A 27,939-nucleotide genomic window follows, 5' to 3' on the forward strand; every position below is an offset into this window, starting at 1 on the left:
CCATTGGCCGGCTCAGCCGCCCTTCCGCGGCGGGGGCGGGTCGGGGGCGGGGCTGCGCGCGCAGCGGGGCAGGGCGGGGGCGCTGCCAGGCGTCCGGAGCGGCGGTTCCAGGATCCCTGGGTAGCTAGCGCGCGGGCGCGGGGCTGGAGCCGGCGCCCGGCACGGCATCGGGGGCTTGGACGGCGCGGCCCCGCAGCAGGTCGGCCTTGGCGTGGGCGGGGGCGCGGGAGGGGCTCGGGGCCGGGGTTTGCCCGCACACCGGGCCTGTGCGGGGCGCGGGTATTCACGGGCTGCGGGGAGAGAGGAGGCCCCAGCCCTACCCCGAGCCCCGGGCTGACCTGGCTGCTCGGCCCCAGGGTTGCTGCAGCCCCTCCCCGCCCCCGCCGTCGGGCAGAGGCCGCCACGTGCATTCCCTGGAGAGGAGGGTCTATGGGGGGACTCTGCGGGGCAGGCTCGGAACGGCCGTTTCTCCGGGCTTGTGTCAGTCAGGGCTCCTCTGGTGGGTCCCGAGCAGGCTGACTCCCCGGCCTCACCGCGGGGAGTGGGTGCAGGTGCACAGTAGGTCTCCGGGCCTGGCCCGGTAGCTTTGCACCGGAGCCCGGGGGGCGAGAACGTCTGTGGGTTGGGCGCCTCCCACGTGCTCACGGCACACCCACCCACGCGTGGCTCAGCAGGCCTGCCATGGAGCCGGGCAGCGTGGAGAACCTGTCCATCGTGTACCGCAGCCGCGATTTCCTGGTGGTGAACAAGCACTGGGACCTTCGCATTGACAGCAAGACGTGGCGGGAGACCCTGACCCTGCAGAAGCAGCTGCGGCACCGCTTCCCGGAGCTGGCCGACCCTGGCACCTGCTATGGATTCAGGTACGCGGGTGGCCGGAGCCCCACCGCAGCGTCTGTGGAGGGAAGTGGCTCAGACGCTGGACTCTGCCCCACCCCAGGTTCTGCCACCAGCTGGACTTCTCCACCAGCGGGGCGCTGTGTGTCGCCCTGAACAAGGCAGCCGCCGGCAGCGCATACAGGTGCTTCAAGGAGCGGCGGGTGACCAAGGCTTACCTGGCACTGGTAAGACCTGGTCGGTCCGGAGGCGGGGCGCGGGGACTCAGGCCTCCCAGCGCACTTGGGCAGGCCCTGGCTCAGAGCATCCCACTGCTCGATACGTGGCTGCCTGTTGTTAGGTGGGCTCCCTAGCAGTGGCGGGCTGTCGTGTGAACTGCGTGTGATCCTCCCCACCCTGCAGCTTCGGGGGCACATCCAAGAGAGCCGGGTGACCATCAGCCATGCCATCGGCAGGAACAGCACAGAAGGCCGGGCCCACACCATGTGCATTGAGGGCACGCAGGGTGCGGCAGGCAGGGACCAAGTGGGTGGGCATCATGGGTTGTGGTGGGCCTGGATGGGCAGGGATCAAGCGGTGGACGTGCTGGGTTGGGGTGGGCCTGGATGGGCAGGGATCAACTGGGCAGGCATCGTGGGTTGGGGTGGGCCTGGTCCCCGGGCTGGCCCCGCTGACCGCACCCCTGCCTTCTGCACACCCCAGGTTGTGAGAACCCAAAGCCAAGCCTGACGGAGCTGGTGGTTCTGGAGCACGGGCTGTACGCAGGCGATCCCGTCTCCAAAGTACTGCTGAAGCCACTCACAGGTGTGTCTGGGGTGGGTGGTGTCCCGATGGTGACGGAAGGGAAACAGAGACACAAGCCCATGTCGCCTGTGTTGGGTCACCCTGAGCCTCAAGTCAGAGTTGGCAGCAAACCTCCCCGTTCGCAGCTCCACGCCCTGCAGCCTCTCAGCCTCTTACCTGACATGGGCTCCCTGCTGGTTCCTGACAGTGCTATGGGGTCTGGCTGGCCTGGATCCTCCAGGACCGAGTACCACCCTAGTCATCTGTCCAGAACACTGCCATCCGGCCCTCGGCAGGGGACAGGGAGAGCTCTACCCCGAGGGGCGCTGCCGCCCCCCGCTGACCACGCTGCTCTCCCCGCAGGTCGGACGCACCAGCTGCGTGTACACTGCAGCGCTCTGGGACACCCTGTGGTGGGAGACCTGACCTATGGGGAGCCCTCGGGCCGGGAGGACCGGCCGTTCCGAATGATGCTGCACGCCTTCTACCTTCGCATTCCCACGGATGGCGAGTGTGTGGAGGCCTGCACGCCCGACCCCTTCCTGCCCTCCCTGGACCCCTGCTGGAGCCCCGACACCCTGCTGCAGCCGCTGGACCAGCTGGTGCAGGCCTTACGGGCCACCCCTGACCCTGACCCCGAGGATGGGGCCCCTGGACCCGGCCGGCCCCCGCCACCCCCCACCAAGCCCCCTGAGACCGAAACACAGCGAGCCTCCTGCCTGCAGTGGCTGTCGGAGTGGACGTTGGAGCCAGACAGCTGAGAGCTGTGGGGCCGGGGCGGGGATGGGGGTTGGGCCAGCAAGCATATGGTCACCGGCTCTGGGGCCTGGAGGTGCCAGGGAACTCGGGGCCAGCTGAGCTGCCCCAGCCAGGACTGCGGGGAAGGACTGAGGAGGGGCCAGCAGGGGGCGCCAGGCATCCCTGGTCGCCGGCAAAGAGGGCACTGAGACTGCGGGGCTGATGGGGAATCCGAGGGCCTCCCTCCCCACGTGCCCCAGGAGAAACCCCAAGGCTGCTGCCACCTCCTGGAACAGCTTCCAGCTCCCAAGCTTCACCCCCGGGGTATCTGTTTTATCGACTCAAGGTCACTCCCATAAGAGGAAGTGCCTGGTTTAGGGCTAGCCTTTGCCTCCAGTTGGGCCCCTCCTGGGCCCAGTCAGCTGCTGGCCCCAACCTACCCACTGGAGGGGCTGGGAAGGGCCTTTCTGGTCTCACCTGGCCTGGGAGACCCTGCGTCCTGAAGGTCCCTGCGTCCTGAAGGCACTGCCCCTCACCGCTCTGTGCAGAACCTCTCACCCTCAGCCGCCGCCTCCTGAAACCCAACGCTCCCCGCTGGGCCGGGGTCTGCAGGCCCGGCTGCATGTGCCTTGGCCTCACTGTACCCGTGGCTCCCCCTCCTCCGCCCGGATTCTGAGCTTAGGGTGGTGTTTGCTGCACAGGTGTTGGTCGGGGGGCCATGGCCGAGGCCCTGCGGCACACGCCTGTCCTTACATCCACCATGAGCACTGCCCCTGCTGCAGGGTCTCCCAGGCCCCAGCTGCTGTCCCTGCCACGTCAACGCCTGCCTGGCTCCCACTCTGCCTCCGTGGGCCTGCCAGGTCCCACCTTTTCTGTACCCCATGCTCAGCCCCAGTTCCTGGCTGCAGTGGGGTTCTAGGAACTCCAAATAAATGCTCAGTGACTGGCCCCAAGGGTGACCGTGAATGTGTCCAAAGTGGGGGTTCCAAGGGACAGGTCTGGCTCCCCAAACCCGTTTTAGCTGCCTTCCTGCACGTCCCTGCCCTGAGGCCACCCAGCAGGAACCGGGAGAGACGCAGTGGTCCTGGCTGCCATCGGCCCCTCCCCTACACAGCAAGCACCCGCAGCCTTGGCCTGGGCAGACCTGGGGCAGGCCCCAGACAAACCCCAGCTCCCACAAGCAGAACCACAGAAGCACCTGGCTGCGCCAAGCCAGGGACCCTCATGGAGCCCACGCCCGCGTGTCAGCTCAGGCGTGGGCCCCCAACTGTCAGAGGTCTGCGAGAGGGGAGTCTCATGCCCCAGCACCGGTCTGAGGTCCGCCTGGCCCCTGCCTGCCACCATTCAGCTCCGGGGCCAGCCCTGAAACCCTGGTTAGGACCTCGGCAGTGGCAGCAGCAGAGCCTGCACCCAAGGCAGCTACCCACCAGGACTCTGAGCCGAGATGCAGCCTACTGCCCTGGGCTCACTGCTGCCATGCCCCATGCCTCAGTTTCCTCGTCCATAAAGGGAGGGGCTGGAGCAGATCCAAAGAGGCCACCTGAGCCTCAAGTGGCACCAGTCGGGCCACCCCAACAGACGGCAGCAGCGAGGGCCTCCCAGCCAGCATACCCATCACTTCCCAGGCCACGCACTGGCCGGCTCCAGGACAAAGTCACCCTCGGGTGCCCATCCCCAGCCTCCCAACCCGCCATGCTGTCTTGTCTCCTGGCTTCCTCCTGGTCCTCCTCTGAATCAGCCCAAGTTGGAGCCAGGCATGGCTGCCCTCTCCAGCTGGGATGGTCTCCCCACCCCGCCCCACTGGACCCCACCCTCTAGACTGGGGGCTGCTGGCCTCACTGCTGCTCACTGTGACAGGTTGTAGCAGTCAGTGCTGCTGTGTCCAGCTGGGCTGGCCCAGCTAATGGCCAGCGAAGGAGCCTTCGAGGCCAGTCCTGAGCTGGACCCTCCTGAACAAGCCAGGCGTGAGCGCCGCGCCTCATGGTGCCTGCACCTCGCTGTCAGTTCTCCAAGGGGCACCTTGGGTTCCCGTGGGTCTGTGCAGCCTGGGGAGCGGTTACCCACCTGCCCCCTGCTGTCAGCCCCCGAATACCCGGATCAGGGTCAAGTTAGCTTGGCCGTGGGGCTGGCTTGGTGGTGCTGGGGGTGGTCATGCCACAGCTGACCTGAGCTGCAGGCCCAGGGGCTGAGCCTCTCCCAAGATAAGAGCTGAGGTGGGTGGGCCAGGCTGGGGCTCAGCAGGGAGCAGCCAGCAGGCTGTCCCGGTGGGGGGAGGTGCCCTGCAGGCGGGCTGGAAAGTCCCTCCTCTCTCCTCCCGACGTGGCCTGCCTAGTGGAGCCCTACACTGCACATGTGGGAGCACCCATGGAATGGCCACAGCCGTCACCATGTGCATGACATCCCTGCACAGGGACACATGGCGTATCCGTGTCCGTGCTCCGGGCACCCAGACCAGGAGGGCCGAGATGCCGACGTACGTGCCCCTGTGCACACACGAGCACCAGCAAACACGGTGGACTCAGATGCAGATGCACAACATAACCCCTGGGGTGCAGACGCTGCAGATCAGGGCCCCAGTGAGTAGGGAGGGGTGTGAGCTGGGCAGCTGCCAGCTGTGAGCTCAGCCCCCACTCAGGGAAGGGAGCAGGTGCCCGCTGTGCCTGAGGCCCCCCGAGGCTGACATGGTGCATCGCCTGGCACAGCCTGGGCCTCCCCCATGGGACTGCCTGGCAGACGTCACTGTGGGACTGGGGCTGGGCGGGGCAGGGCAGTCTCACACCTCCTGCAGGCCAGGCATGGACGCGAGCGGGGACCCTGACACCACACCCCACCCCGCCCCCCGCACATCATCTGCACCCGGGTGCTCAGCGCAGCGGCTGACGCACTTGGCGGACTGGGATTGCGTCTGGAGCACTTAGCCTGCAGCTCCCTGCCAGAGGCAGCCGCCCCATCGCCCCACCGCAGCCAGGGTTTCTGCTCAGGTGAGCACCACCAGCCTACCCACAGGGCAGTCCAGACACATGGCTGGGCCTGAGCCCCTGTATCTGCCTCTGCATGGCCCTCTTGGGCCACAGTCAGGAGGCCCAGAGGTGCCCAAAAGCCACGAAGCTGTGCCCAGGAGGAGACAGTGGTCCACAGCAGTACCGGGACCCCAACTCCTCCTGGGCCCCTGGTCTTGCAGCTTCCATTTCTAGTGGGGCCAAGTGACCCTGGCTGCCACGGGGGGCCAGATGTCAGCCACAGACCCGGACACGTAGGGCCGAGAGAGAGGGAGCTGCCCGGGCCTCTGGGTGTGGGGACGAAGCCGGGCTGCGCCAGGCTGCCTGGGGGACTCGCTGTTTTCGAGAGATCTGCTCATTGCAGACACCGCAGCCCGTGGGCCCCGAGCCCCGACCCACGATGAGAAAGACCCCAGGGTTTCCCCAGCTCCACTCCCCGCCGCTGCCTTCTGCTGTTTATGGGCTCCTTTCCCCTCAAAGGTGGGAGAGCCACAGCTCTGGCCCGGCCACCCCGTAAGCCTGGACTACACCCGCCATCTCTGCGGGCCAGGGGGTGGGAGGTGCAGTGGGGCCAGCCTGGTCTCGCCTCTCCAGCTAGTCCTGGACCCACCGCCTGTGGCCCCAGCACCTACCTGCCCCGGGACGTCTCAGCCAGGATGACCAGTGCTCACCGCCGCACAGACGTGGGTCCCGGAGTGGGTGAGACGAGACCTCCATGTGGAAGGGGGGCTTCCCGAGCACCAGGCCCGTATGGCAAAACCATCCCGCGGACGTGGGCGAGTCCAGGGCCCCGGCCACCCCACATCCCGAGTCGGGGTCTGTGCCAAGCCGAGGATTGGTGGGCCCCGCCCACCAGCAGCAGCCGCCTGGGGTGGGGCTGCCGGGGCACAATAAGCCCCGCCCCCCACAGCAGGCCTGGGGGTCCCGGTTGGGGGTGAGGCAGGGCAGGCAAGCCTGGCAAGAAGGGGCGACTCCTGGCCCAGACAGCTGCACGCGGCTTCTGGAGAAACGTGGGTGTAAGTGGAGACAGCCCAGCACAGGCAGGGCTGAGCTCTGAGGCCAGGGTGGAGAGGGACCCTGGCCACACCCACGGTCACCCAGTGCCTCACCCTCCCTGAGCGGGGCAGGCTGGGCCCAGCAGCCCAGGAGGCTGTGGGCCGATCTGTGCGGACTGTGGCGACGCCGGCTCCAGCTCCGCAGAGCCCTTGGACACTGGAGAAGAAACTCGGTCGCGTGGTCTGCCCGCCCCCGCCCCAGGGGCAGCAAGATAAGGGGGTCCTTCTGGGCTGGGTTTCCGAAGCAGGGACGTGGGCTAGGCCCCCAGTTCCTGCTGGCAGGCTGTGCCGTGACCCCACTGCACAGCGGAGCAGCTGAGGGCCTCGAAGGTGGCTTCCGCCCCCACAGCTCCTCTGCCCTTGGGGTCTCGGGGCTGCCCTGTGAGGACACAGAGCCAGGGGCGTCTGGTTGAGGAAGAAGGAGCTCCCACAGTGCGCCTGCCTCTCACACGTGTGCACACAACGTTGTACACGTGCATGGTCACACATGCACACGCACACACAAATGCACGCACGTACACATGCAGTCACACATGCGCACACATGCACACGCACACACACACACGCCTGCACGTCCGCAGCATCACGCCCGTGCTTGTACCACCACATACCCCGCACTCTGGCCCAGGCTGTGCACAGGTGGCCGGTGCTGTGTGGCTCCAGAAGTTCCTCCATGTTCTCTGGCCTCAAGGCCCATAGTGGGGGTCACAGGTCCACCCCAGGACCCAGGTGCCCCAGCTCCTGCTCCTGCCGGGCCCCTCACGGCCAGCCGTATTGCAGGTGTCCTGCGGAGCTCAGCCCTCACCTTCCTCCTGTCCCTCGCCGCCCACTGTTCTGGGCCCCAGGACAAAGGTCTTTGCCCAGGAGGGACGGATGCCAGCAGGGCCGACCTGTGGGCCAGGTGAGTGCGACCCTCCTGCAATCAGGGTTGGCTTCTCAGCCCAGCCAGGGGAGAGGTCTGAGGAGGGGGTGGGAGGGCTCTGGGGGTGGCCACCAGCAGTCTTCATGCTGGGGCTGTGATCTCCTGCTCCACTCCAAGGCTATAGGCCTTGGGGCTCCCAACCCAGCCGGGCCTGAACAGGAATCCCCCGCAGGAACAAGCACGGCCTGCCCACGGCCATGAGGGAGCCGGCTCCAGGAGTGGGGGACGGTCGGCGGGCAGCGCTGGCCAGGGCATCAGAAGGTGGGCTAGGCTCCACCCTCCTGCGTCCCAAGGCAACTGGGACTCAGACAGTGCCAGGGCACACAGTAGGCCCCAGTATATACTGGCTGTCACTTGGACAGGAGCCAGAGCCTCCAAGGACCCAGTGTCCAGTGCCCAGCTTCAGACCTACACAGCCGGGCGTGGGTCCCTTAGCCATCTCCGACGCCTCAACCCTCAGGCCCAGCCGCGTCTGCCCACCCCAGAGGACACTCTGCGCTTCCCCACACTGCCTGGAGGCTCGTGCTGGGCTTGGCCTTCCTCCCCGTCCCGCAGAGTTAGTGACAGTGCAGACTGGTCAGTTGATTAATCGGGGGCTGCGAGGCAGGGCGGGGGTCCTGAGTGGCACAAGGCCCCCTGTGTTCAGACTGGATTAGAGTCACACCACAAGGAAGGCTGGGGACATGGCTTCCCGGGGCCTCCCGGCAGGTGTCAAACCTCAGATGCCTCGGCAGCCAGTGGGGTGGTGGGGGAGCTTCCTGAGCTCCCAACCGGCTGGGACCCAGCCTCGAGAGGAAGTGCCACCCCAGGTCTGGGCAGGGTTGTGCATGCTGTGCAGAGCCGGGCCCCACAGGGTGCTCTGGAGAATGAATGAGTGAATGAAGCAGGATCCTGACTTCGTTGGGGGCACCACGTCCCGCTCTCCCTCCCTCCGTGCTGGGGGGTGGCAGAGTCTGACCTCGATCCTGCAGGCTGGGTGTGGCCTGCGCCCTTCCGCTGGGCAGCCCCCCTCAGCGACCTCCACCCTTCCTGGACTCTCCCCGCCACCATCTCCTCCTCTCTGCCCAGTGCCAACCGCTCCCAGCTGCAAGGCTTCTGGTGCCAGCCGGCCAGCCAGCTGCCCCGGGACCAGCTCTCAGCCCTGATCCGGAGGCTGGCCTCATTACAGGTGCCCCTCCAGGCCTGGCAGGTGAGCAGGAAGGCAGGCGGGTGGGTGGCTGAGGCTCTGAGGGGCCGGCCTGGATAGGGAAGGGGACATTGGCTCAGGTGTCAGAGGTTGGGGATGGGTAATGGAGAGCTGGGGCAGGCCCCGGGGTAACCACAGCCAGGACAGGGTGTTCGGCCCCCGGAGCAGGAGGAACATGTGGAAGCCAACTTCAAAGCCACCAGGAGGGGCTCACGCCTGGAATCCCAGCACTTTGGGAAGCCGAGGTGGGCGGATCACAAGATCAGGAAATCAAGACCATCCTGGCTAACCTGGTGAAACACCGTTTCTACTAAAAAATAAAAAATAAAAAAATTAGCTGGGCGCTGTGTGTGCGCCTGTAGTCCCACCTACTCAGGAGGCTGAGGCAGGAGAATTGTTTGAACAGGGGAGGCAGAGGCTGCAACAAGTGAGCCAAGAACAGGCCACTGCACTCCAGCCTGGGTGACAGAGAAAGATTCCACCTCAGAAAAAAAACAAAAAAAAAAAAGCCACCTAGAGTGTGTGTCTGTGAGCACCCAAGGACAGGAGTCCCCACGAGGCGGGTGGCTTTCAGGGGCAGCCACTCTCGTCCCCTTCCAGGGCTTCTTAGCCAACCTGCCTGTAGATGCTCCCACCTGTGTTCCCAGTGAGGAGGAGGGTGCGTCCTCCCCTCCCGCCCGCTGCCGCGGGGAACAGTGCCCGACTTGGGGTGCAGACTCTGGGCCCCCAGCGTGGATGTCACAGCCCACTGGCCTCTCCCTGCCCTGGGGCTTCAGATCCTGGGCTGTGAGAGGAGCTGTCCAGGCAAATGAGGAAAGGCAGAAAGACTCCCACCCCTTAACAGGAAAACCAGACAGTGCAATCCTTTAAAGAGGTTTATCCCGAGCAACGTGAGGGACCCTGGCCGAGGACACAGTCTCTAGGGACCGAGTGCACCCCCGTCAGTCGGGTTGCCGGTCATTTTTGTAGGCACTGGGGAGGCAGGGGTTACAAGCAAAGAGGTGGAGAGCACGGGGCGGCAGACATCAATCCGTTCCCCGGAAAAGGCAGGAGACCTCGAACTGGGGGCTTATCAGCCACCAGTGGACTCAGACTCATTTGTAACCGGTTAAAGGAATAAAGCGTCGTGTAAAACCTAGAGTCAGCAGATGGGAATGCTTCCAGTTCAGACAGGGAGGCCACAGCTTTAGGACGGAGGGGTGGCGGGATAGCCAGCAGGTTGCGTTTATAATTCGCTATCTTACTGCCAGAGTCTCTTTTTTCTCTCTTGTTTATTTTTGAGACAGAATCTCGCTCTGTCACCCAGGCTGGGTGCAATGGCAACATCTCTGCTCACTGCAACCTCCGCCTCCTGGGTTCGAGCGATTCTCCTGCCTCAGCCTCCCAGGTAGCTGGGATTACAGGCAAGCACCACCAGGCCCAGCTAATTTTTGTATTTTTAGTAGAGATGGGTTTTTACCGTGTTGGTCAGGCTGGTCTCAAACTCCTGGCCTCCTGTGACCCACCCGTCTCGGCCTCCCAAAGTGCTGGGATTACAGGTGTGAGCCACCACACCTGACCTTCCGCTTTTTAAAAACATTTTAAATTGTATTATGACTACTGAGACAAGATCTCACTCTGTTGCCCAGGCTGGGGTGCAGTGGTGCGATCTCAGCTCACTGCAACCTCCGCCTTCCGAGTTCAAGCTACTCTCCTGCCTCAGCCTCCCAGGTAGCTGGGATTACAAGAGCGCCAGCAGGCCCAGTTAATATTTTTGCATTTTCAGTAGAGATGAGGTTTCACCACGTTGGCCAGGCTGCTCTCCAACAGACCTTGAGTGATCCGCCTGCCTTGGCCTCCCAAACCGTTGGGGTTACACGCATGAGCCGTAACACCTGGCTTGTAGGAACAGGGGTCTCACTGTGTCAGCCAGGCTGGTCTCAAACTCCTGAGCTCAAGTGACCCCCCCTCGGCCCCCCAAAGTGCTGGTATTACAGGCATGGGCCGTGGGCTGGTCCTCAGGGACTGCACAGAAATCGGGCCCCTCCTCACAGGCACCGAAGTCCTGGGTGCTTGGCTGACATACAATCAGGGAAAGGGCCCTCCGAGAAATGGGCCAAAAACCCTTGAAATGACCTCAAAGCCAGGCTAGTCAAACCCAGGCAGGGGCGGCTGTGAGGCAGGCAGCGTCCTGCACAGGCTGAGAGGGTGAGTTGTCTCGGGAGCGTGGGAGGCAGAGGCCAGACCTGGCAGAGCCCCGGTGCCAGGAGGAGGCTGTCGGGCAGAGCGCAGGGGCACCACCCAGGGTCCAGCTGGGAAGCTGCCACAGGGCTGCCGGCCAGGGCACCGTGGGGCCTCCTTGCTGGGGACGGGTGAGGGTCTACACACTCAGCATCTGGAGACGTGATTTAATACCCTGTCAGTGGGGGGCCTGGTGTCGGGGAGGCAGCTTTGGGGCTGGGCGCGGCCATTCGGAGGCCTGCTCTGCTGTGCGGGTTCCTCTCCAGGCAGAGGGGTGAGCACAGGTGGCCGTGGAGAGGACCCAACATGTGGGACTGGGTCCTGAGGGCCTGGGCAGAGGGGAAGGGCGCCCACGGGCTGCCATGGCGAGTCCAGTGTGAACGGGGGAGTGACCAGCACCCTCCTGCCCAGCTCAGCTGCCTGGCCAACTTGGCGTCACGCTGTGGCCTCCAGGACGACTTCATGCTCCACCCACCCAGCCTGCTGCTCTTCTACAAGTGAGTGCCTGCCCCCAGCCAGGGCACAGGACTCCTGGGGACCCCAACGCCCCCAGGTCACCTCAGGGCTGCTGGGAGGTCCATCCCTGTTCCCCATGATGGCCTGACAGCCTCCCACCCACCTGCAGCCTGAGCCAGGTGCGAGCAGCCGACTGCAGGGCCTTCATCCGCCGTGCCGCCCAGGGGGACATGGAGCTGCTGGGCCATCTGCCTGACCAGAGGGTCGCCCTGTGGCGTGTGGCCCTTGCCTGCTTGGTGGGTAGTGGGTGGGGTGGGCTGGGATGTTTTGGGGTGGCCATGGCCTGCCTGGTGGGTGCCTGGGTGATGTGGGCCGATGCACATGGGGGCACCTGTGGCCTGCTTTGTGGGTGCTGGGTGGGGTGGGCTGAGGCACATGGGGAGGGGCTGTGGCTTGCCTAGTGGGTGTTGGGTAGGGTGGGCTGGGGCTCATAAGGGGCAGCCATGGCCTGCTTGGTGGCACCTGGGTGGGGTGGGCTGGGTGCATTGGAGGTGGATGGATCCCGCTGGGTGCTGACCTGCTGGCCCTGCAGGGGGGGCCCCTCCCTCGGCTCAGAGCCTCTGACCTGCAGCTGCTCGGGGTCCTGGTGTGTGACATGGACGCATCCAGCATCGCCACCACAGACCCCCGTGTGCTGGAGAACCTGCAGCACTGCCCCCAGCTCACTGCCGACCAGCGCACTGCCCTCAACTCCCTGCTGGCTGGCGGGAGGACCCGGCTCGGGTGGGTGGGGTCACAGGGCCAGGCAAGGAGAGGGGGGCGAGATGGGAGGCAGCCTGGGGTTGGGCCCAGGAGGTCACTGATGTCCATAGCCCATTAACTTGTGACCTCTGGCCTCAGCCTCGCCGGGTCCTGCAGCCAAGGGGGCAGAGGGTTGGGGTGCTGCCACCTGGCTGTGGGGGGAGCGTCCCAGCAGGCCCTGTGCACTTCCTGTGGGTGCCGGTCAGGGGGCTGGGTGGTCAAGCACCTACTGGGTGCTCCTCCTGCATGCTGGATGTCAATGGAGAACGAGGGTCTCCCGGGGGCTGGGGCCTCGCCCTGGACCCAACACAGCACCCCTTTCTGTGCACCAGGCCCCCTGGCTCCTGGACGGTGGAGGAGCTGCAGGCCCTGGGCCCCCTGGCTACTTACATCAGCCCCCGCCTGTGGGCGCAGGTACAGGAGGTAGGACGGGTCCCTGGGGTGGGCACAAGCGGGCAGTGGCACCAGGGCCCAGGCCACCCACCTCAGCCCACCCCTTCCCTGCCAGGCCGTGGGCCTGGGCTTCTTCCACAGCGTGGTGGCTGCTTGCCGGTCGGGGAGGCTCAGCCGGCATGAGGTCAGGCACTTCGTCTCCAGCTTCCTGGAGTCCAAGGCCAAACCAGTGTCCTCGAGGCGCAGGCTCCCCAGAGGTCAGTATGGCGCCCGTGGCCTGGGATGCTGCTTTTCCCCAGTCCGGCTCCTCCCTCGGGCCTGGCTGACTTCAGAGAAGTGGTTTGGGCCAAGTTCTTGGTTAGAAGTCAGGGAGAGGCAAGGTCTGACCAAGGTCAGAAGTGGAGGAAGGCGTCAAAGAGGGACCCTGGGCCAGGCATGGTGGCTCACGCCTGTAATCCTAGCACTTTGGGAGGTCAAGGCAGGTGAATCACTTGAGGTCTGGAATTCAAGACCAGCCTGGCCAACAAGGCGAAACCCCGTCTCTACTAAAAATACAAAAATTAACCGGGCATGCTGGCAGGCGCCTGTAATACCAGCTAGTTGGGAGGCTGAGGCGGGAGAATCGCTTGAACCCTGGAGGCGGAGATTGCAGTCAGGCGAGATTGCACCACTGCACTCCAGCCTGGACAACAGAGCAAGACTCTGTCTCAAAAAAAAATGGCGGCGCGTGGTGGCTCACTCCTGTAATCCCAGCACACTTTGGGAGGCCCAGGTGGGTGAATCACTGAATGACCTGTGGTCAGGAGTTCAAGACCAGCCTGGCCAACATAACAAAACCTCACCTCTACCAAAAATACAAAAATTATCTGGGTGTAGTGGCAGGTGCAAGTAATCCCAGCTTTTTGGGAGGCTGAGGCAGGAGAATCGCTTGAACCCAGGAGATGGAGGTTGCAGTGAGCCGAGACAGCAACACTGCACTCCAGCCTGGGCGACAGAGCAAGACTCCGTCTCAAAAAAAAAAAAAAAAACAGTATGACGGGGCCCGAAGCTGGCTGTGGCGATTCGCCCAGCCCCGGTGACCGGCCAGGGCCCCACACACCCCCAGGGAGAGCGTGCGTCCGAGGCCGCATCACAGCCGCAACGCTGCAGGACAACCTCTTCCTGGTGCACTATGACTGTGCACAGCTTGAGTCCTGCCTGGACAGCCGCGTCCTCACAGCCAACCTGGACCCCCTGCTGCAGCACCCGCTCCCCACCGAGTGCCAGCGTGTGGTCAAGGCCAAGCTCACACAGGTGCACGGCCGGGCTGCAGGGACGGGTAGGCCACAGGTGCCGTGCCTCGGCTGACCCTGCCTGGCCCTGCCCCCTGCTCAGATCTACCCTGGAGGCCTCCCGGAGGACCAGCTGCGGCTCATCAGCTCACTGGTCTACCTGTACTCAGGCGCCGAGATTGGCCAGTGGAACATCACCTCCAGGGACACGGTTGTGGCTCTGCTGGCCTCAGACGTGGCCCTGGAGAACCAGACGGAGGTGAGGGCACCGGGGTAGGGGGGCACGGGTGGGCAGGCGGGCGGCCCAAGCCCCAGTCTGCCCCACTAGCCCTGCCCCTGCCCCCAGGCTGTGCTGCAGAAGTTTCTGGATCACAACGGCACAGTCTCCAGCGCCTTGCTGCTGGCCATTGGGGGTGCCCGCCTGTGCTGGATGAGTCCTCAGCAGATCCAGACCATCCGTCCCCAGGAGCTCCGGTGAGCCAGCCCCCACCCCCCACCACCTCAGACCCAGGAGGACCATGAGGGGAAACGGAGGCCACGGAGGGCGGTCCAGCCAGGCCATCGAGGGTGCCTGGGCTGGACTCTAGCTTCAAGCAAAGTACACAAACTGGGTGATTTTTTTTTTTTTTTTTTTTTTTTTTTGAGGTAAGAGTCTCTCTGTGTCACCCAGGCTGGAGTGCAGTGGCACAATCTCACCTCACTGCAACCCCTGCCCACTGGGTTCAAGGAATCCTCCCACCTCAGCCTCCCGAGTAGCTGGGAGGAGTAGCCACCATGTCCAGCTAATATTTATATTTTTAGTAGAGACAGGGTTTCACCACGTTGGCCAGGCTGGTCTTGAACTCCCGACCTCAAGCGGTCCACTCTCCTCAGCCTCCCAAAGTGCTGGGATTACAGGTGTGAGCCACCACACCCGGCCGAATTGGGTGATTTTAAAGAGAAATACACTCCCTCAGTTCTGGAGAACAGAGGTCTGAAACTGGGTGCTGGCAGGGCCCCACACCCTCTGAACCCCGCAAGGATGCACCTTCCTACCTCCTCCAGCGTCTGGAGGTTTGTCGCCCCTCAGCTTATGGACGCATCACTGAGCCATCTCTGCCTCTGTGCTCACACTGCACTCTCCCCCATCGGAGTCCACATTTCCTACACTGTTTTGAGACAGTCTTGCTCTGTCGCCAAGCTGGAGTCCAGTAGCGCAGTCTCAGCTCACTGCAACCTCCAACTCCCAGGTTCAAGCGATTCTTCCGCCTCAGCCTCCCAAGTAGCTGGGACTACAGGCGCGTGCCAAACGCCCGGCTAATTTTTTATTTTTAGTAGAGACAGGGTTTTACCATGTTGGCCAGGATGGTCTCGATCTCTTGACCTCATGATCCACCCGCCTTGGCCTCCCAAAGTGCTGGGATTACAGGCGTGAGCCACTGCGCCTGGCCTTCCTATTCTTTTTTTTTTTTTTAAGAAACAGGGTCTCACTCTGTTGCCCAGGCTGGCCTCGAACTCTGAGCCACCACACCTGGCCCTCGCATTTCCCTTTTTTTTTTTTTTTTTTTTGAGACGGAGTTTCGCTCGTTACCCAGGCTGGAGTGCAATGGCACGATCTCGGCTCACCGCAACCTCCGCCCCCTGGGTTCAGGCAATTCTCCTGCCTCAGCCTCCTGAGTAGCTGGGATTACAGGCACGTGCCACCATGCCTAGCTAATTATTTGTATTTTTAGTAGAGACGGGGTTTCACCATGTTGACCAGGATGGTCTCGATCTCTTGACCTCGTGATCCACCCGCCTCGGCCTCCCAAAGTGCTGGGATTACAGGCTTGAGCCACGGCGCCCGGCCTGCATTTCCCTTTTTGTTTTAGTTTTTGTTTCTGAGATGGAGTCTCACTCTGTTTCCAGGCTGGAGTTCAGTGGCATGATCTCAGCTCACTGCCACCTCCATCTCTTCCCCTGGGTTCAAGTGATTCTCCTGCTTCTGCCTCCCAATTAGTTGGGATTACAGGCGCCTGCCACCACATCTAGCTAATTTTTGTATTTTTAGTAGAGACTGAGTTTCACCATATTGGCCAGGCTGGTCTCGAACTCCTGACCTCAGGTGATTCGACCGCCTCGGCCTCCCAAAGTGCTGGGATTCCAGGTGAGAGCCCTGCCCCTGGCCCTCAGATCTCCCTGTTCTTATTTGGACCCCTGGCATGGGTTTCGGGCCCAGGTAATCCAGTATGACCTCATCTTACCCCACCTGCAAAGACTATTTCCCAGCCAGGTTCTGGGTGGATGTGAATTCGGGGGAACCCTGTTCACCCCGGGACAGAGGGTGAGAGGAAAGCGGTGGTTCGGGAAGGGTCGGGGCTGGTGGCCCACTCTTCAGACCCCTGCCTCCCACAGGCTGGCCGGAGCCCTGGACGTCTCCTCCTGCCCCCAGAGCCGGAAGGACGCGCTCTACACCAAGGCGCAGGAGGCCTTCGGCAGCAGCAGGACCCCGGCAGCCTACTACCGCCTCATGCGCCCCTACCTCGGTGAGCCCTGGCCGTGGGTGGGCACCCCCTGGAAGCCCCGCCCCTGCTCACCCCTGTCCCGTAGGCGGTGCACCCGCGGAAGAGCTGCGGCAGCTGGCCCAGGCCAACATCTCCATGGACATTGACACCTTCACCAGCCTGAACCCTCGTGTGCTGCAGGTGGGGCCTGGCTGCCCCATGGGGGTGGGGGTCAGGGCTGGCCCAGGCGGAGCAGCCCTAGGTCACAGGTCACGGCCGGCACACCCCCATAGGCCCGCTCCAGGCCGTTTCTGGGCCTCATTCCTGCCATCTGCCCAATCCCGGGGCTGTGGGTCTTCCCCTGGCCCGGGAGGTGCCCCATGGACCCTCCGACCCCGCCCCTCCCCGCAGAGCCTGGATGTTGGCACCGTGATTGCGCTGCTGGGTCCCAACGTGGGGGACCTGCAGAAGGCACGCAGCCACCCCGCCGTCAGGTCCTGGCTCCGCAGCCTCAGTAGCTCCGCCCTGGGCCAGCTGGGCCTGGACATGGACCCCACCAGCCCCACCGGCTCAGCCCACACCACCAGCAGGCCCTCCGGCACCACACCCCAGGCGCCCCATCTGGCCCTCACCTTGGCCCTGCCTGGGAGTGCTGCCCAGGCCTCCACCTCAGGTATGGGCCCCGCACTCCTCTGGCTCTCGGCCACCCCTGCCCGGGGCCCGCAGGCCCCGTTCCCTGCCTCGCAGCCACGCCCACACGCCACGCACCTGCTTTGTCCACTGCCCCCTGGGATGACGCTGGCGGACCCCGGCGTCACCCTGCGTTGCCCACCAAGTTATTTAGAGACGCAGCTGCCTCCCGAAAACACGGTGCAGCAGAAAGGAGGGGGTGGGAAAGCTGGGAGACCCTTGTTGGTTCCCAGAAGCCCAGCTGCAGGCAGGGTTCTCACCGGCTGTCCCCGCCCTCCCCAGCCAGAGGGAGGGGCTGCTCAGGCCTGTCTGGCTCCACTGACGATGCCCCCCCTGTTCCATCTACAGGCGGCCTGTGGGCCCCGCTGGGGTACCTGCCCCTGGCAGTGGCCCTGCCCTCCAGCCTCCTGTGGCTGCTGCACTCGGGGGCCTGAGGACCCGCCCTGCACTGCTCCCCAGGCACCTGTACCCTGGGTTCTGTGGACGGTCCTGCCTCGGGGTGGCTGGGTTCACAGGGGTCAGGGGTAGGAAAAACAGGGCTGCTGGGTGCAGCAGGATGCCCACTTGGGCTGAGGGGGCAGGCTCTGAGCCAGGCCAACTGGAGGTGGCTCACACACACACATCCACAGGTCCAGACTGCCCATAGAAGACGCCGTCCGGGCCCTGCAGGGGTGCGGGAGCTGGGGCTGGGGCTTCGAGCCACTGACTTTGATGGTGGATGTGAATTAAAGTCCAGGGTGGTGTTCCCACCTGTGTCTGTGCTTGGGGCCTAAGCAGGGGGGGTACAGGGATGTCCTAGCTGCCCAGCCTGTGAGGACAAGGGCACAGGACTCCCACCACTGTCTGCTAGGGCCACCCTGTGTACTGGCCTGGCCCCCAGCCCGGGGACAACAGGGTCAGGAAGGCCTCCAAGGGCCCCCACCTGGCCTGGGGGCCAAAGACCAGAGGGAGAGGAGCCAAGCTGATGGGGCCAGGCTGATGATGGGGCCATGCTGATGGGGTCACACAAAGTCCTCAGAGGCCACAGGGTATGTCTGCAGGGGGCATATCCCCGTTTACTGAGGCCAAGTTCTCCTGGTGTGGAACAGGGACCAGCCAGGCGGGGATCCCCAGTGGTGCTGGGGCCAGGAACGGAGCGGGGGTCTCAGCAGGCCAGGGTGGGGGCCAGGAGCAAGGCCAAGACGGTGAGCACAGGTCCGGGCCCTAGCAGGCAGGGCGTCCCCGAGAGAGCCTCTGCGGAGACAGGGGAGCCTCAGAGCGCCCCCCTCCACGCCCCCAGCCCCGCCCAGGCCACCCGCCCACCTCACACACCTCGCACGCCACGGTCCAGGATGAGGTAGCCGTTGGGGATGCCGCCCTGCAGCCCCAGCCCCAGCGTGTCCAGGTCGTCTTGCCGCTGCCGTAGGATCCAGTCCCGTACCGGGCTGTGCCGCTCCTCGGCCTTCAGGCCCTCCACGTGGGGTCCCAGAAGTTTCTGCACCTCAGCCACGGTCAATGGCTGCCAGAGAGAAGGTATCCTTCCCACGGCGCCCCAAGGGCTGCCAGACAGAGGGCATCCTTCCCACAGCGCCCCAAGGGCTGCCAGACAGGGGGTATCCTTCCCATGGCGCCCCAAGGGCTGCCAGACAGAGGGTATCCTTCCCACAGCGCCCCAGGGGCTGCCAGGGTCTCTTGTGTCCAAACCGCCCCGCCCACAGATGCCCAATGCAGCCCCTCTGGACTCAGGGGCTGCCCTTCCTGTGGCCCCGCCCCCTGTGGCCCCGCCCCCTGTGGACCCCCCTCCTTGAATCCAACCCCTGTGGAGCCCCCTGCGGACCTGCCTTCCATTCCCTCCAGCCCACACTTGCCCCCTCCTCCGTGCGCCCCTTCCCCGGGGCTCCTCCGTGCACACCCCTCGTCACGCCCGCCATACCAGCACCGCTTCCGTCCGCAGCTTCATGAACGTGGCCAAGTCCATGCTCACATTCCGCTGACTGAGTAGCTTCAAGTCCTCTGCGGGGGCTCCACCTGCCCACAGGGTGAGAGGCCCCCAGCTGAGGCCTTACCTCACACCTGCAGCCCCTCCTGGACCCCAGGCTGCAGGAAACTTGCATTACAGGGGTTCCCCGTTTCCTTAGGGATTCCAAGGCCTGGGTTTTCCTGGCCACCTGACCCTCTGAGACATGGGAGATGCTGGAGGTAGCTGAAGCCCAGAGCTGCGGTCAGAACCCACAGCGTCTAAGGCTACCCATACCCCGGGGGCAGCAGGGGCTGACCACCCAGTTACCCTGGCAGCCTGAGTGAGGCCTGTAGCCCCTCGCCATGTTGTGTGGCCACCCTGGCCAGGGGCTCCCCGGCTCACCCAGGAAGGACCGGATCTTCGAGAAGTATTCGGACCCATTCACGTTCTGGAAAGCGAGCCGAGCCTTGGGATAGAGGACCTCTAGCTGCCTCGGGCCACACGTGTCCAGGTCCTGGGGCCTGACCGCCCTGGGGACAGGGTGCATGGGCAATGAGTGCCAATACATGGGCCCACCTAGCCGTACAGAGCTCAGGGGACTCACCAGATGAGGCTGGGGGGCACGGAGCCCAGCTGCTCAGGGCTGAGGGAGCACAGGTACCCAGGGTAGAAGGCAGTCAGGGTGTCCAGGGTGTCTTTGTCCAGCTGCCTCCTCCCCATCAGGAAATGGTCAATCAGGGTGGCCACCTGTGGGAGGAGGCCACTGAGGAGCCTTGTGGCAGGGAGAGATGGAGCCCTCCACCACCAGCACCACCTCAGGCTGTGCCCCCACCAGGCCTGCACAACCTCAGGCTTCATCTCCCCCCTGCCCCTCAGGCCTGCACAACCTCAGACTGTATCCCGACCCAGGCCTGCACAACCTCAGACTGTGTCCCACCCCCAGGCCTGCACAACCTCAGGCTCTGCCCCCCACAGCCCTCTGTCATCCTACGTGCCCCCTGAGGCAGATGGTCACCTGAACACTCATTTCATGCCCCTTGCTGACTTTGAGCAGAGCCTTCAAGGTCTCCAGGGAGGTCACATTCCACTTTCGAATGTCCTCAGGGCTCATCTTGAGGAAGAACTGGCCCAGGTGCTGGATCACAGGCTCGGGGTAGCCCTGTGGGTACAGCTGCAGACCACAAGAGCAGGAGGGCCACGTTACCCCCAGGGTGGCAGGGGTGGGAAGCGGAACAGCTCCTTTCTACAGTTGCCTTTCTTGTTAAAAGGTTAAGTGTGCTAATAACTCTTTGTTAAGTCCTATCCTATGGAGCTGGTAGACACGCCATGCTTACAGGCACGTAGTACATTCTATGTCCTTGTACTTTAACCAGGATATCTGTGCTGGACGTGCTCACAGGCCTGTCCCAGCTCTCCCTTGCTTTTATCTGTTTAGAAAAGTTTTAAGTTGTAGGGCCGGGTGCAGTGGCTCACGCCTGTAATCCCGGCACTCTGGGAGGCTGAGGTGGGTGGATCACGAGGTCAAGAGATCGAGACCATCCTGGTCAACATGGCGAAACCCTGTCTCTAACAAAAATACAAAAAATTAGCCGGGCATGGTGGTGCGTGCCTATAATCCCAGCTACTCAGGAGGCTGAGGCAGGAGAATTGCCTGAACCCAGGAGGCGGAGGTTGTGGTGAGCCGAGATCGCGCCATTTGCACTCCAGCCTGGGTAACAAGAGCGAAACTCCGTCTCAAGAGGAAAAAAAAAAAAGAAAAAGAAAAGTTTTAAGTTGTTAGCCAATTTCGAGTTTTAGTTTAGATTGTGAGGTCTGGCTTCAGCCGACGGAGATCAGACACAGCAGAAAGGACAACCCCAGCCGGGCGCGGTGGCTCACGCCTGTAATCCCAGCACTTTGGGAGGCCGAGGCGGGTGGATCACGAGGGCAAGAGATCGAGGCCATCCTGGTCAACATAGTGAAACCCCGTCTCTACTAAAATACAAAAATTAGCTGAGCATGGTGGCGCATGCCTGTAGTCCCAGCTACTCAGGAGGCTGAGGCAGGAGAATTGCCTGAACCCAGGAGGCAGAGGTTGCGGTGAACCGAGATCGCGCCATTGCACTCCAGCCTGGGTAACAAGAGCAAAACTCCGTCTCAAAAAAAAAAAAAAAAAAAAAGGCCGGGCGTGGTGGCTCAAGCCTGTAATCCCAGCACTTTGGGAGGCCGAGGCGGGTGGATCACGAGGTCAAGAGATCGAGACCATCCTGGTCAACATGGTGAAACCCCGTCTCTACTGAAAATACAAAAAATTAGCTGGGCATGGTGGCGCGTGCCTGTAATCCCAGCTACTCAGGAGGCTGAGGCAGGAGAATTGCCTGAACCCAGGAGGCGGAGGTTGCAGTGAGCCAAGATCGCGCCATTGCACTCCAGCCTGGGCAACAAGAGCGAAACTCCGTCTCAAAAAAAAAAAAAAAAAAAAAAAAAAGAAAGGACAACCCCAAACACATGAGGGATAAACGTGTGCGTTTTCCTGTGTTCACCATACTCTCGTGGCAAGGTGGCCAGTGAGGTACCCTTCCTGCAGTCCAGGAAGTAAAAGGTGCGCTGCTGAAGGATTGTCTGTCTCAGTGCTAGTTTTTCCTGCGCACCGAGCATGTTTCCAACACTGGAGGTGGCCTGGACGCCGCGGGCGGCAGGAACCCGGGTCGTGAGCTACCTCGTCCAACTTGTGCTTTAGGATGCCCAGCTGCTCATAGGTGAAGGGGATGGCGTCCACGCGGTCTATCTGGGTGGCCAGCAGGGACGCGTTCACACAAGCTTCCAGCTCCCAATTCTTGTAGAAGATGAGGTTTTCATCTATCTCAAGGACCTCCTTGCCTGGGGGACAGGCCTTCTCTGGAGGGTACAGGGGTCAGGGATCAGGGGCTGGACTTTGTTTGACCCCTTCTTCCTCCCACGCCCGCAGAGAGATGAGATCTTAGGCAATTTGTGATCCTCTCTGTGCCTCAGTTTACCCACTGGCAAAACAGCGGGATTCTGTCCACTCTTTGTCGTTACAATGAGATGTGCTGCGGAGCCAGGGAGCGGGCAGGTGAGACCCTCAACTGCAGCTGCCCACCCCCAGGGTGCGGCCCAGCCTGCTGCTGGACAGCACGGGGCCCGGCTCTCACTCTCCATGTCCCGCCGGAGCCTCGGACGGAGGGCGGTCCGTTCAGGCTGCCGCCAGGATGGGTCTCGAGAGGTGCGTTTCCGCCATGCAGCCACGACGCCCTGAGGATGAGCAGGGCCCCGGCTGAGCCTCGGGTGGCTGGGTGTACCCTCGGGCTGGGGGTCAGGGTCTTACCTGCGGGATGCTGCGGACGACGGGCTGGCCCAGCACGGGGAGCAGGCCCCGCAGAGCGTCCAGGGTGGAGGCTGACCACGTCGACGGGGGGCTGCACAGACATGGGGCACAGCTCAGGGACCCCCAGATGCAGCCCCAGACAGAGAGGGGGGAGACAGCCAGGCCGCACGGTGCCTCCGGCTGTGGAGGGGACGCTGGAAGCACTGGCAGGGGTTGTGGCGAGCCTGGGCCTCCAGGCGGGGCGGTGGGTGTCCGCATTCAGGGCTGCTCACGCCACACCACCAGGCAAGCCTTCGAGGTTCCAGACACTTTCGCTTACCCGTAGGGGGGTCCTCCGCCCTGCAGAGCTGCCCGGGCCGCCTCCTGCTGCTCCTGGTCCAGGGGTCCCAGGCAGTGCACCAGCCGGGGTAGCACCGCCTCTGCCGACTCGGCCACAAAGCGCCCGGGCAGGTCGCACGCCAGGCCTCCCAGAGCACGCACGTCGGCCTCGCTCAGCAGAGCCCCCCGCACGCCCTGCACAGAGGTGGCCTCAGCGCCTTTGCAGCAGCAGAGGTCTCCCCCTGCACCACCCCGCACCCACCGCGCCGGGCCTTACCCGGCAGGCCAGGGCCGCGGGCAGCAGTCGCCGTCGCTCAGGAGCCCCCCGAGGGAGCAGGTCCACATTGGCCTTTGAGACGCGGGAGAAGAAACGGGTGCAGGCCTGGGACCCTGAGAACGCGGCCGGGCTGTGGAGAGAGGGTGCCGGGGACGGGCTGCACTAACCACACCGTCCCCACCTGAGAGGGGGTTGGGCTGGCCTCCATGGCTCTGCTGTGGCCTGGGGTCCAAGGCAGGAGGCAGGGGGCAGGGGGCAGGGGGCAGGGGGCAGGGGGCAGGGCCTACTTGAGGAAGAGCAGCAGGTCCGGTGGGAGGGCATCCAGGTCCTCGGGGGGCTCAGAGAGACGGTGAGCCAGACAGCGCAGCTGCAGGGATCAGGACATCCAGCACAGAGCGTTCCAGGCCACCGTCCATGTGACAGGGCCAGGGTTGCCCGGCCGGTCCACCCACCACGACACACCCCAGCGCTGGTCACAGGAATCTGAGGGAATCCGTGGCAGCGGGTCTCTGGCTACCCGTGGCGCTACCCAGGGGATGACAGCGACTGTGCCTGGCCTGGGCCGCACAGGCTGGAGCTGACTGCCGCTCCCCTCCCCTGGTCTTACCTACTCCCCGAAAAAGATTCACCCTTGGGCTGGCACGGGGCTCCAGGAGGAGGCCCAGTACACAAGGTCGTCTCAGACTTGCTCCTGGGGAGCCGGCCCCTGACGTGGACAGGCAGCCTAATGGTCAGCTTTGGTGGCCAGAGGAACTCTTGGAAGAACTGGCCAGGGAGAGATGGCAGTGGGGACAGCGGGGACAGTGGGGACAGCGGGGGCAGTGGGGACAGCGGGGGCAGCAGGGGCAGTGGGGACAGCAGGGACCATGGTGGCAAGGTGGGCATGGGAGAGCTGCCTGTGCATTCATTAGCCCCAGCTCTGCCCACCTGCTGCAGCCCAACGGGACTGACCTGCTCTGCTGAGAGCGTGACATTCTTCTGTCCCAAGGACACAGCCAGCTCCCAGACACTCTCCGGGCTCAAGGCAGACACCTCCGCACACGTGAAGCCAAGGAGGCCGCCAGGGGAGAGGCTGCAGGAGGGGCCGGGCTGGGCACCAGGATCCCTCTCCCACACAGTCAGTGCCCACCTGGTGCTCCCCAAGCCCCGTAGACCCACCACTTCCCGAAGGATCCTGGTGGTCTCTGCAGACCCCCCAAGGCCAGGACACCCTCAAGGGCTGGGCGTTGCCATCACCTAGGGGGTGTCAGTCCCTCCCACAGTCCTGAGCCCAGTGAGATCAGCAGTGGAGCAGAGGAGAAAGGGGGAGGAGAGGGGTCGGGGAGGGGACGAAGGGGGAGGGGATGGGGGAGGGAGAGGATTAGAGGGGAGAGGATGTAGGGAGAGGGGACATGGGGACTTGGGGGAGGGGACAGAGGAGGAGACATAGGAGAGGGGACATGAGTGAGGGGATGGGGGAGGGGATGGGGAAGGGGAAGGGGAGGGGAGAAGATAGGAGAGGGAAAGGAAAGGGGAACGGGAGGGGGAGGGGGAGGAGGGGGAGGGAGGGGGGAGGGAGAGGGGACATGAGGGAGGGGACATGGGAGAGGGATGGGCAGGGATCAGGGAGGGGATGGGAAGGGGATGCCGGGAAGGGGACGCAGGGGGAGTGGATGCAGGGGGAGGGTATGCAGGGGGAGGGACGTGGGGGAGGGACACGGGGGAGGGGACACGGGGGAGGGGACGCTGTGGGGAGAGGGGAAGATGTGGGGAGAGGGGATGCTGGGAGACAGAAGACTTGGGGGGCAGGGCACCCAACCCACCCTCAGTCCCCAGGGCCCCTTGAGCCTCATCCTCCAGGGCTGTGAGGACTCCAGACCCACCTGGCAATGTTACGCGTGTTGGCCAGGACTCGGTCCAGGGGCGCAGCCTCCTGGGGGCACAGGGCCTGCTGACTGTGGCTCCGCCCAGCTCCCTGGAGCAGGTGTTCCCAGGGTTCCCCACCCCTGGTCCCAGGTACTCCCTGAATTTAGCTACTTCCCAGGCCCAGTGTCCGGGACCCATGGGCTTAGCTATTGGCTACTTCTGGGCCAGCTACTTCCTCCGCCCAGCTACAAGGTGGGCTCTGCTACTCCCCGGGGCCGGGCTGCTCCCAGGCCAGGCATGTGCAGGTCCAGGTGCCCCTTTGTAAGTGGGGACCTCTGAGATGGGCAGGCACCGTGGATATGTGTTCCCGTGTACATGACAGACAGAACACGGCAAGGCATACCCCTCCCCCGGGACCTGAGACCCTCCCTGCGTCCCCAGAGGTGATCTTACCTGCCCTGTCTCTCCGGCCCAAGCCTTCCAGGGCTGCACCCATCCTGAAGGAGCAGAGGGGACAGTTTGGAGGGGGGCCTGGGCCTCCGGAGTGTGCCCCGACCCGGGGAAGGAAGGAAACAGAGCCTGACCACTCCCAGAGCCACCAGCCCTGTGCATGCCCCAAAGTGGTGGAGGCCAGTTGCTCAGGCCCCTGGACTTCAGTCCCCCAGGCACCGGAGCCCGGCCTTCCACATCACCCCTGGGACCCGCTGCTTGTCCGGTTAGATGCCCATCCCGACATCCCCACTGCCGCCTGAGCCCCACCAGGGGAGAGACAGCTGCTGGAGCTCGGGACACCCGCCCACCTCGGGCAGAGGGCAGGGGCGGGCGAGCCTTGCCGAGGGCCCCTGGTCCACCAGCAGCGATGCTGAATACCCACCGAGGCTGAGGAGCAGGAACGGCAGCCTGCCAAGGGCGGGGCTCCCGCAGGACCGCCACAGGGGTCGAGCCGTTGGCAAGGCCATGGTCTGTGTCTGTGGGGGGCAGTGGCTTAGGACGGGACTCCCCCGGCCTGTTCCCACCCCATGCCTCTGTCCCAGGCCAGCCTGGGGCCATGTGGGCCCAGCAGGGGCTCCCAGGGCCAGCCTCCATGGCACCTGCAGTTTGTGTCCAAGCCTTGGCCCTGCCCTCCAGCCGCAGAGCCCTCTGCCCCCTGCCCTGACTAGCTCCTCCTGCCCAGGGGAGGGGCTGGGTCTAAGAGCCTGGTCCTCAGCCCAGACAGCCCAGGCCTCAGTTGACACCCACCCTCTCCCAGAAGGGCAGGGCAGGGTGGGGAAAGTTTAGAGCAAGCACCCAGCTGGCTCAGGCTGGTGTCAGTCCCCTCAATCGTGAAGAGGAAATCGCAGGTGTGGGGTGTACTCAGCGGCGCCCTCGTCTGGACGAGACTCCCTCCCCCCTCCCCTCTCCCCTACCCTCAGCTGCAGGTGCCTGGGCTTTGTGAATGCCCTGAGCCCTGCTAGGCAAACACCACCCTTGAGGCAGGAGGGGCGCTGTGGGGACAGAGGGCACCACCCCTTCCCACCTGCTAGCAGTGCCCCCCCCACCCCCCGCCTCTCGGAGGTGCAGCCCGGGTGAGGGGGGCTGGGCATGTGAGCAGCCTGGGGATCCCTTGTCCTCTCCAGGGTGGGGTCTGTGGGCCAGTGTGGGACAGGGAAGGGGCTGGGTAGACCCTCCCTGGACAAGAACTGTCCTCCTGGGGTACGAGTGGGGCCCATAGGAGAGGGAACCAGCTTGGACACTCACACCTTTCAGGGAGGCCAGCGTGGCTCGGGAGAATTAGAGCTGCCTCCCAAAAACCCTGGCCCGGGTCCACCCACAGCTCAGAAATGGGGTAGCACCCTCATACTCAGCTGCTCTGTCCACGGGCAGAGCCCGCCTGGTCAGCCCAGCCACTGGGGAATGTCACAGGGAGCCCCAGGGTCCCCAGGCCCCTATTCCCCACAGTCCCCAGAGGAAGTGGGGAGCCCTGAGGAAGAACACCTTGACAAGGTGGAAGAAAACCAGACCCCCAGCCAGAAAATGAGTGGTGGGGTGGGACTCAGTCCTTGGGGTGCATGAGGCCAGGCAGAAAACGTGCCCATCAGATCACAAGAGACCTGGGCACACCCCAGCCCAGCCCCAGGTGAACCAAGGACCTCAGCAGCTGGGGTGGGGGCTCTCCTGGAGCCTGGCCCTTCCTGCTCTGTGGGGCCTCTGTGGGCCCTGGAATCCGAGTCCTTCACACCTACAGGGAGGCTGGGGCCTTCGGGGAGCCGCTTCCAAACCAAGGAGTCTGAGAGCACCCTGCAGGGTAAAATCAGGTCCAGCTGAAGCCTGACCATCGCTCCATGCTGACCTGGGGCAGCCCAGTTCTCCAGGTGGAAGGCGAGGAGGATTCCACCCACACCACAGCAGGAAACGCTCCAAGGTTGTTACTTACAGATCCCAGGGCAGGAGGCACAGTGGGTCCGTGTGCAGCTGTCTGTCCTTGAGTCACAGCAGTGGGGAGTGGCCAGCCAGGCAGAGACCGGAGAGCGTGGCACCAGCAGCACCCACGGCGAACAGGACGGCCCCTTCAGGTCTCCGGCCAGTGCCCACGTGGTTCTCCAAAGGGCAGTGGGAAAGGGGGAGCCCAGCACCCCCCAGGCCGCCGAGGGCTTCTGCGCAGTTGGGTAGGGAGGGAATCCCCTCACGCCCAAGGGGCCCCTCCCAGAGTCTCCGTGGGCCCTGCCTGGGGCAATGCTGACCGAGACCGTGATTGGCCACACCTGAGCCTCCTCTGCCTCGGTTTCCTCAACTGGGAAGTGGGTGTGGAGAGCCTGGCAGCCTCCCAGGCCCTCAAGGGGAACAAATGATGGCTTTGCCTGGGGCGGCTGGGAGCGGCTGCTGCACCTCACGCCGCAGGAATGTGTGGGTGGAGACCCCAGCAGGAGCCGCAGAGGGCAGGCACCGGCCAGGGCCCCCACCTGGGGGAGAAGGGGTGCCGGGAAGGCAAAGCTGCCCTTGGCGGGCGTGGGTGGGAGCCCCGGGCCCACGCTTCATGCCTCTCTGGATTTTGGGGTGGTGAAACCGGGGGCGGAAGGGGGAGAGGTGGCAGTCCCAGGTCAGCATGCTCAGGACGGTGGCCACACAGTCCAGACAGGACTCCTGGGAGCGCGTTCCTGACCCAGGGCGGTGCAGTGTGGACCTCACGAGGCTGTGAGCCGTCCCTCTCGGGGCTGAAGACACAGGTCGGGGAGGCAGCTCCCACTCAGGGCGGGGGCCAGCTCCAGGCACACGCCTACCCCTTCCCTCGGGGGCAACTGGAACGGACCTGCCCCCGGGCACTCGCTGGCCTGGTGAAGTGGGGCCGGGTTCCCCTCCAGTTCAGGCTGGCTGCAGGCTGCTGGGGAAGAGCTGCTTCCCCTGAACTGGGACCACAGCCTGGGTGGGTGGCCTTGAAGCCAGAA

The 27,939-nt window shown here is 64.1% G+C and overlaps 3 protein-coding genes across 7 annotated transcripts; 2 read left to right on the forward strand and 1 right to left on the reverse strand.

Moving 5' to 3' along the window:
* The first annotated feature begins 63 nt into the window (after nt 1-63).
* Nucleotides 64-3,306, forward strand: RPUSD1 (RNA pseudouridine synthase domain containing 1). Of its 2 annotated transcripts, none has more exons than XM_039478058.2 (6): nt 64-199; nt 675-863; nt 941-1,064; nt 1,240-1,342; nt 1,540-1,641; nt 1,984-3,306. In XM_039478058.2, the coding sequence occupies exons 2-6, from the start codon at nt 682-684 to the stop codon at nt 2,379-2,381; spliced, it is 909 nt and encodes a 302-aa protein (XP_039333992.1). In that variant the 5' UTR covers nt 64-199; nt 675-681; the 3' UTR covers nt 2,382-3,306. The 2 variants fall into 2 exon arrangements, with proteins under 2 accessions (XP_039333992.1, XP_039333993.1); XM_039478059.1 differs by having other exon boundaries at nt 133-199; nt 726-863.
* A 2,707-nt stretch (nt 3,307-6,013) lies between these two features.
* On the forward strand, nt 6,014-17,555 carry LOC101027752 (mesothelin-like protein). Its single transcript, XM_074383180.1, has 15 exons — nt 6,014-6,056; nt 7,193-7,313; nt 8,403-8,523; nt 11,152-11,237; nt 11,366-11,492; nt 11,828-11,979; nt 12,330-12,420; nt 12,506-12,647; nt 13,496-13,683; nt 13,765-13,920; nt 14,008-14,135; nt 16,035-16,165; nt 16,230-16,324; nt 16,535-16,796; nt 17,162-17,555. Exons 1-15 carry the CDS (start codon nt 6,014-6,016, stop codon nt 17,245-17,247), a joined length of 1,929 nt encoding a protein of 642 aa, XP_074239281.1. The 3' UTR covers nt 17,248-17,555.
* Nucleotides 17,556-17,841: 286 nt separating this feature from the next.
* On the reverse strand, nt 17,842-27,925 carry LOC101040460 (mesothelin). Of its 4 annotated transcripts, XM_010338980.3 has the most exons (18): nt 26,931-27,925; nt 26,740-26,794; nt 25,392-25,485; nt 24,971-25,014; nt 24,535-24,584; nt 23,624-23,744; nt 22,960-23,039; nt 22,673-22,802; nt 22,397-22,590; nt 22,078-22,168; nt 21,905-22,004; nt 21,451-21,629; nt 19,768-19,923; nt 19,357-19,499; nt 19,155-19,282; nt 18,726-18,820; nt 18,125-18,311; nt 17,842-18,046 (listed from the first exon to the last, which is right to left on the reverse strand). In XM_010338980.3, exons 3-18 carry the CDS (start codon nt 25,474-25,476, stop codon nt 17,958-17,960), a joined length of 1,872 nt encoding a protein of 623 aa, XP_010337282.1. In that variant the 5' UTR covers nt 25,477-25,485; nt 26,740-26,794; nt 26,931-27,925; the 3' UTR covers nt 17,842-17,957. The 4 variants fall into 4 exon arrangements, with proteins under 4 accessions (XP_010337282.1, XP_010337281.1, XP_039334105.1 ...); XM_010338979.3 differs by lacking the exon at nt 26,740-26,794 and having other exon boundaries at nt 26,931-27,924; XM_039478171.2 differs by lacking the exons at nt 26,740-26,794; nt 26,931-27,925 and adding an exon at nt 26,847-26,923.
* Nucleotides 27,926-27,939: the final 14 nt, after the last annotated feature.

This window comes from Saimiri boliviensis, chromosome 12, assembly GCF_048565385.1.
Source record: "Saimiri boliviensis isolate mSaiBol1 chromosome 12, mSaiBol1.pri, whole genome shotgun sequence".
NCBI lineage: Eukaryota > Metazoa > Chordata > Mammalia > Primates > Cebidae > Saimiri > Saimiri boliviensis.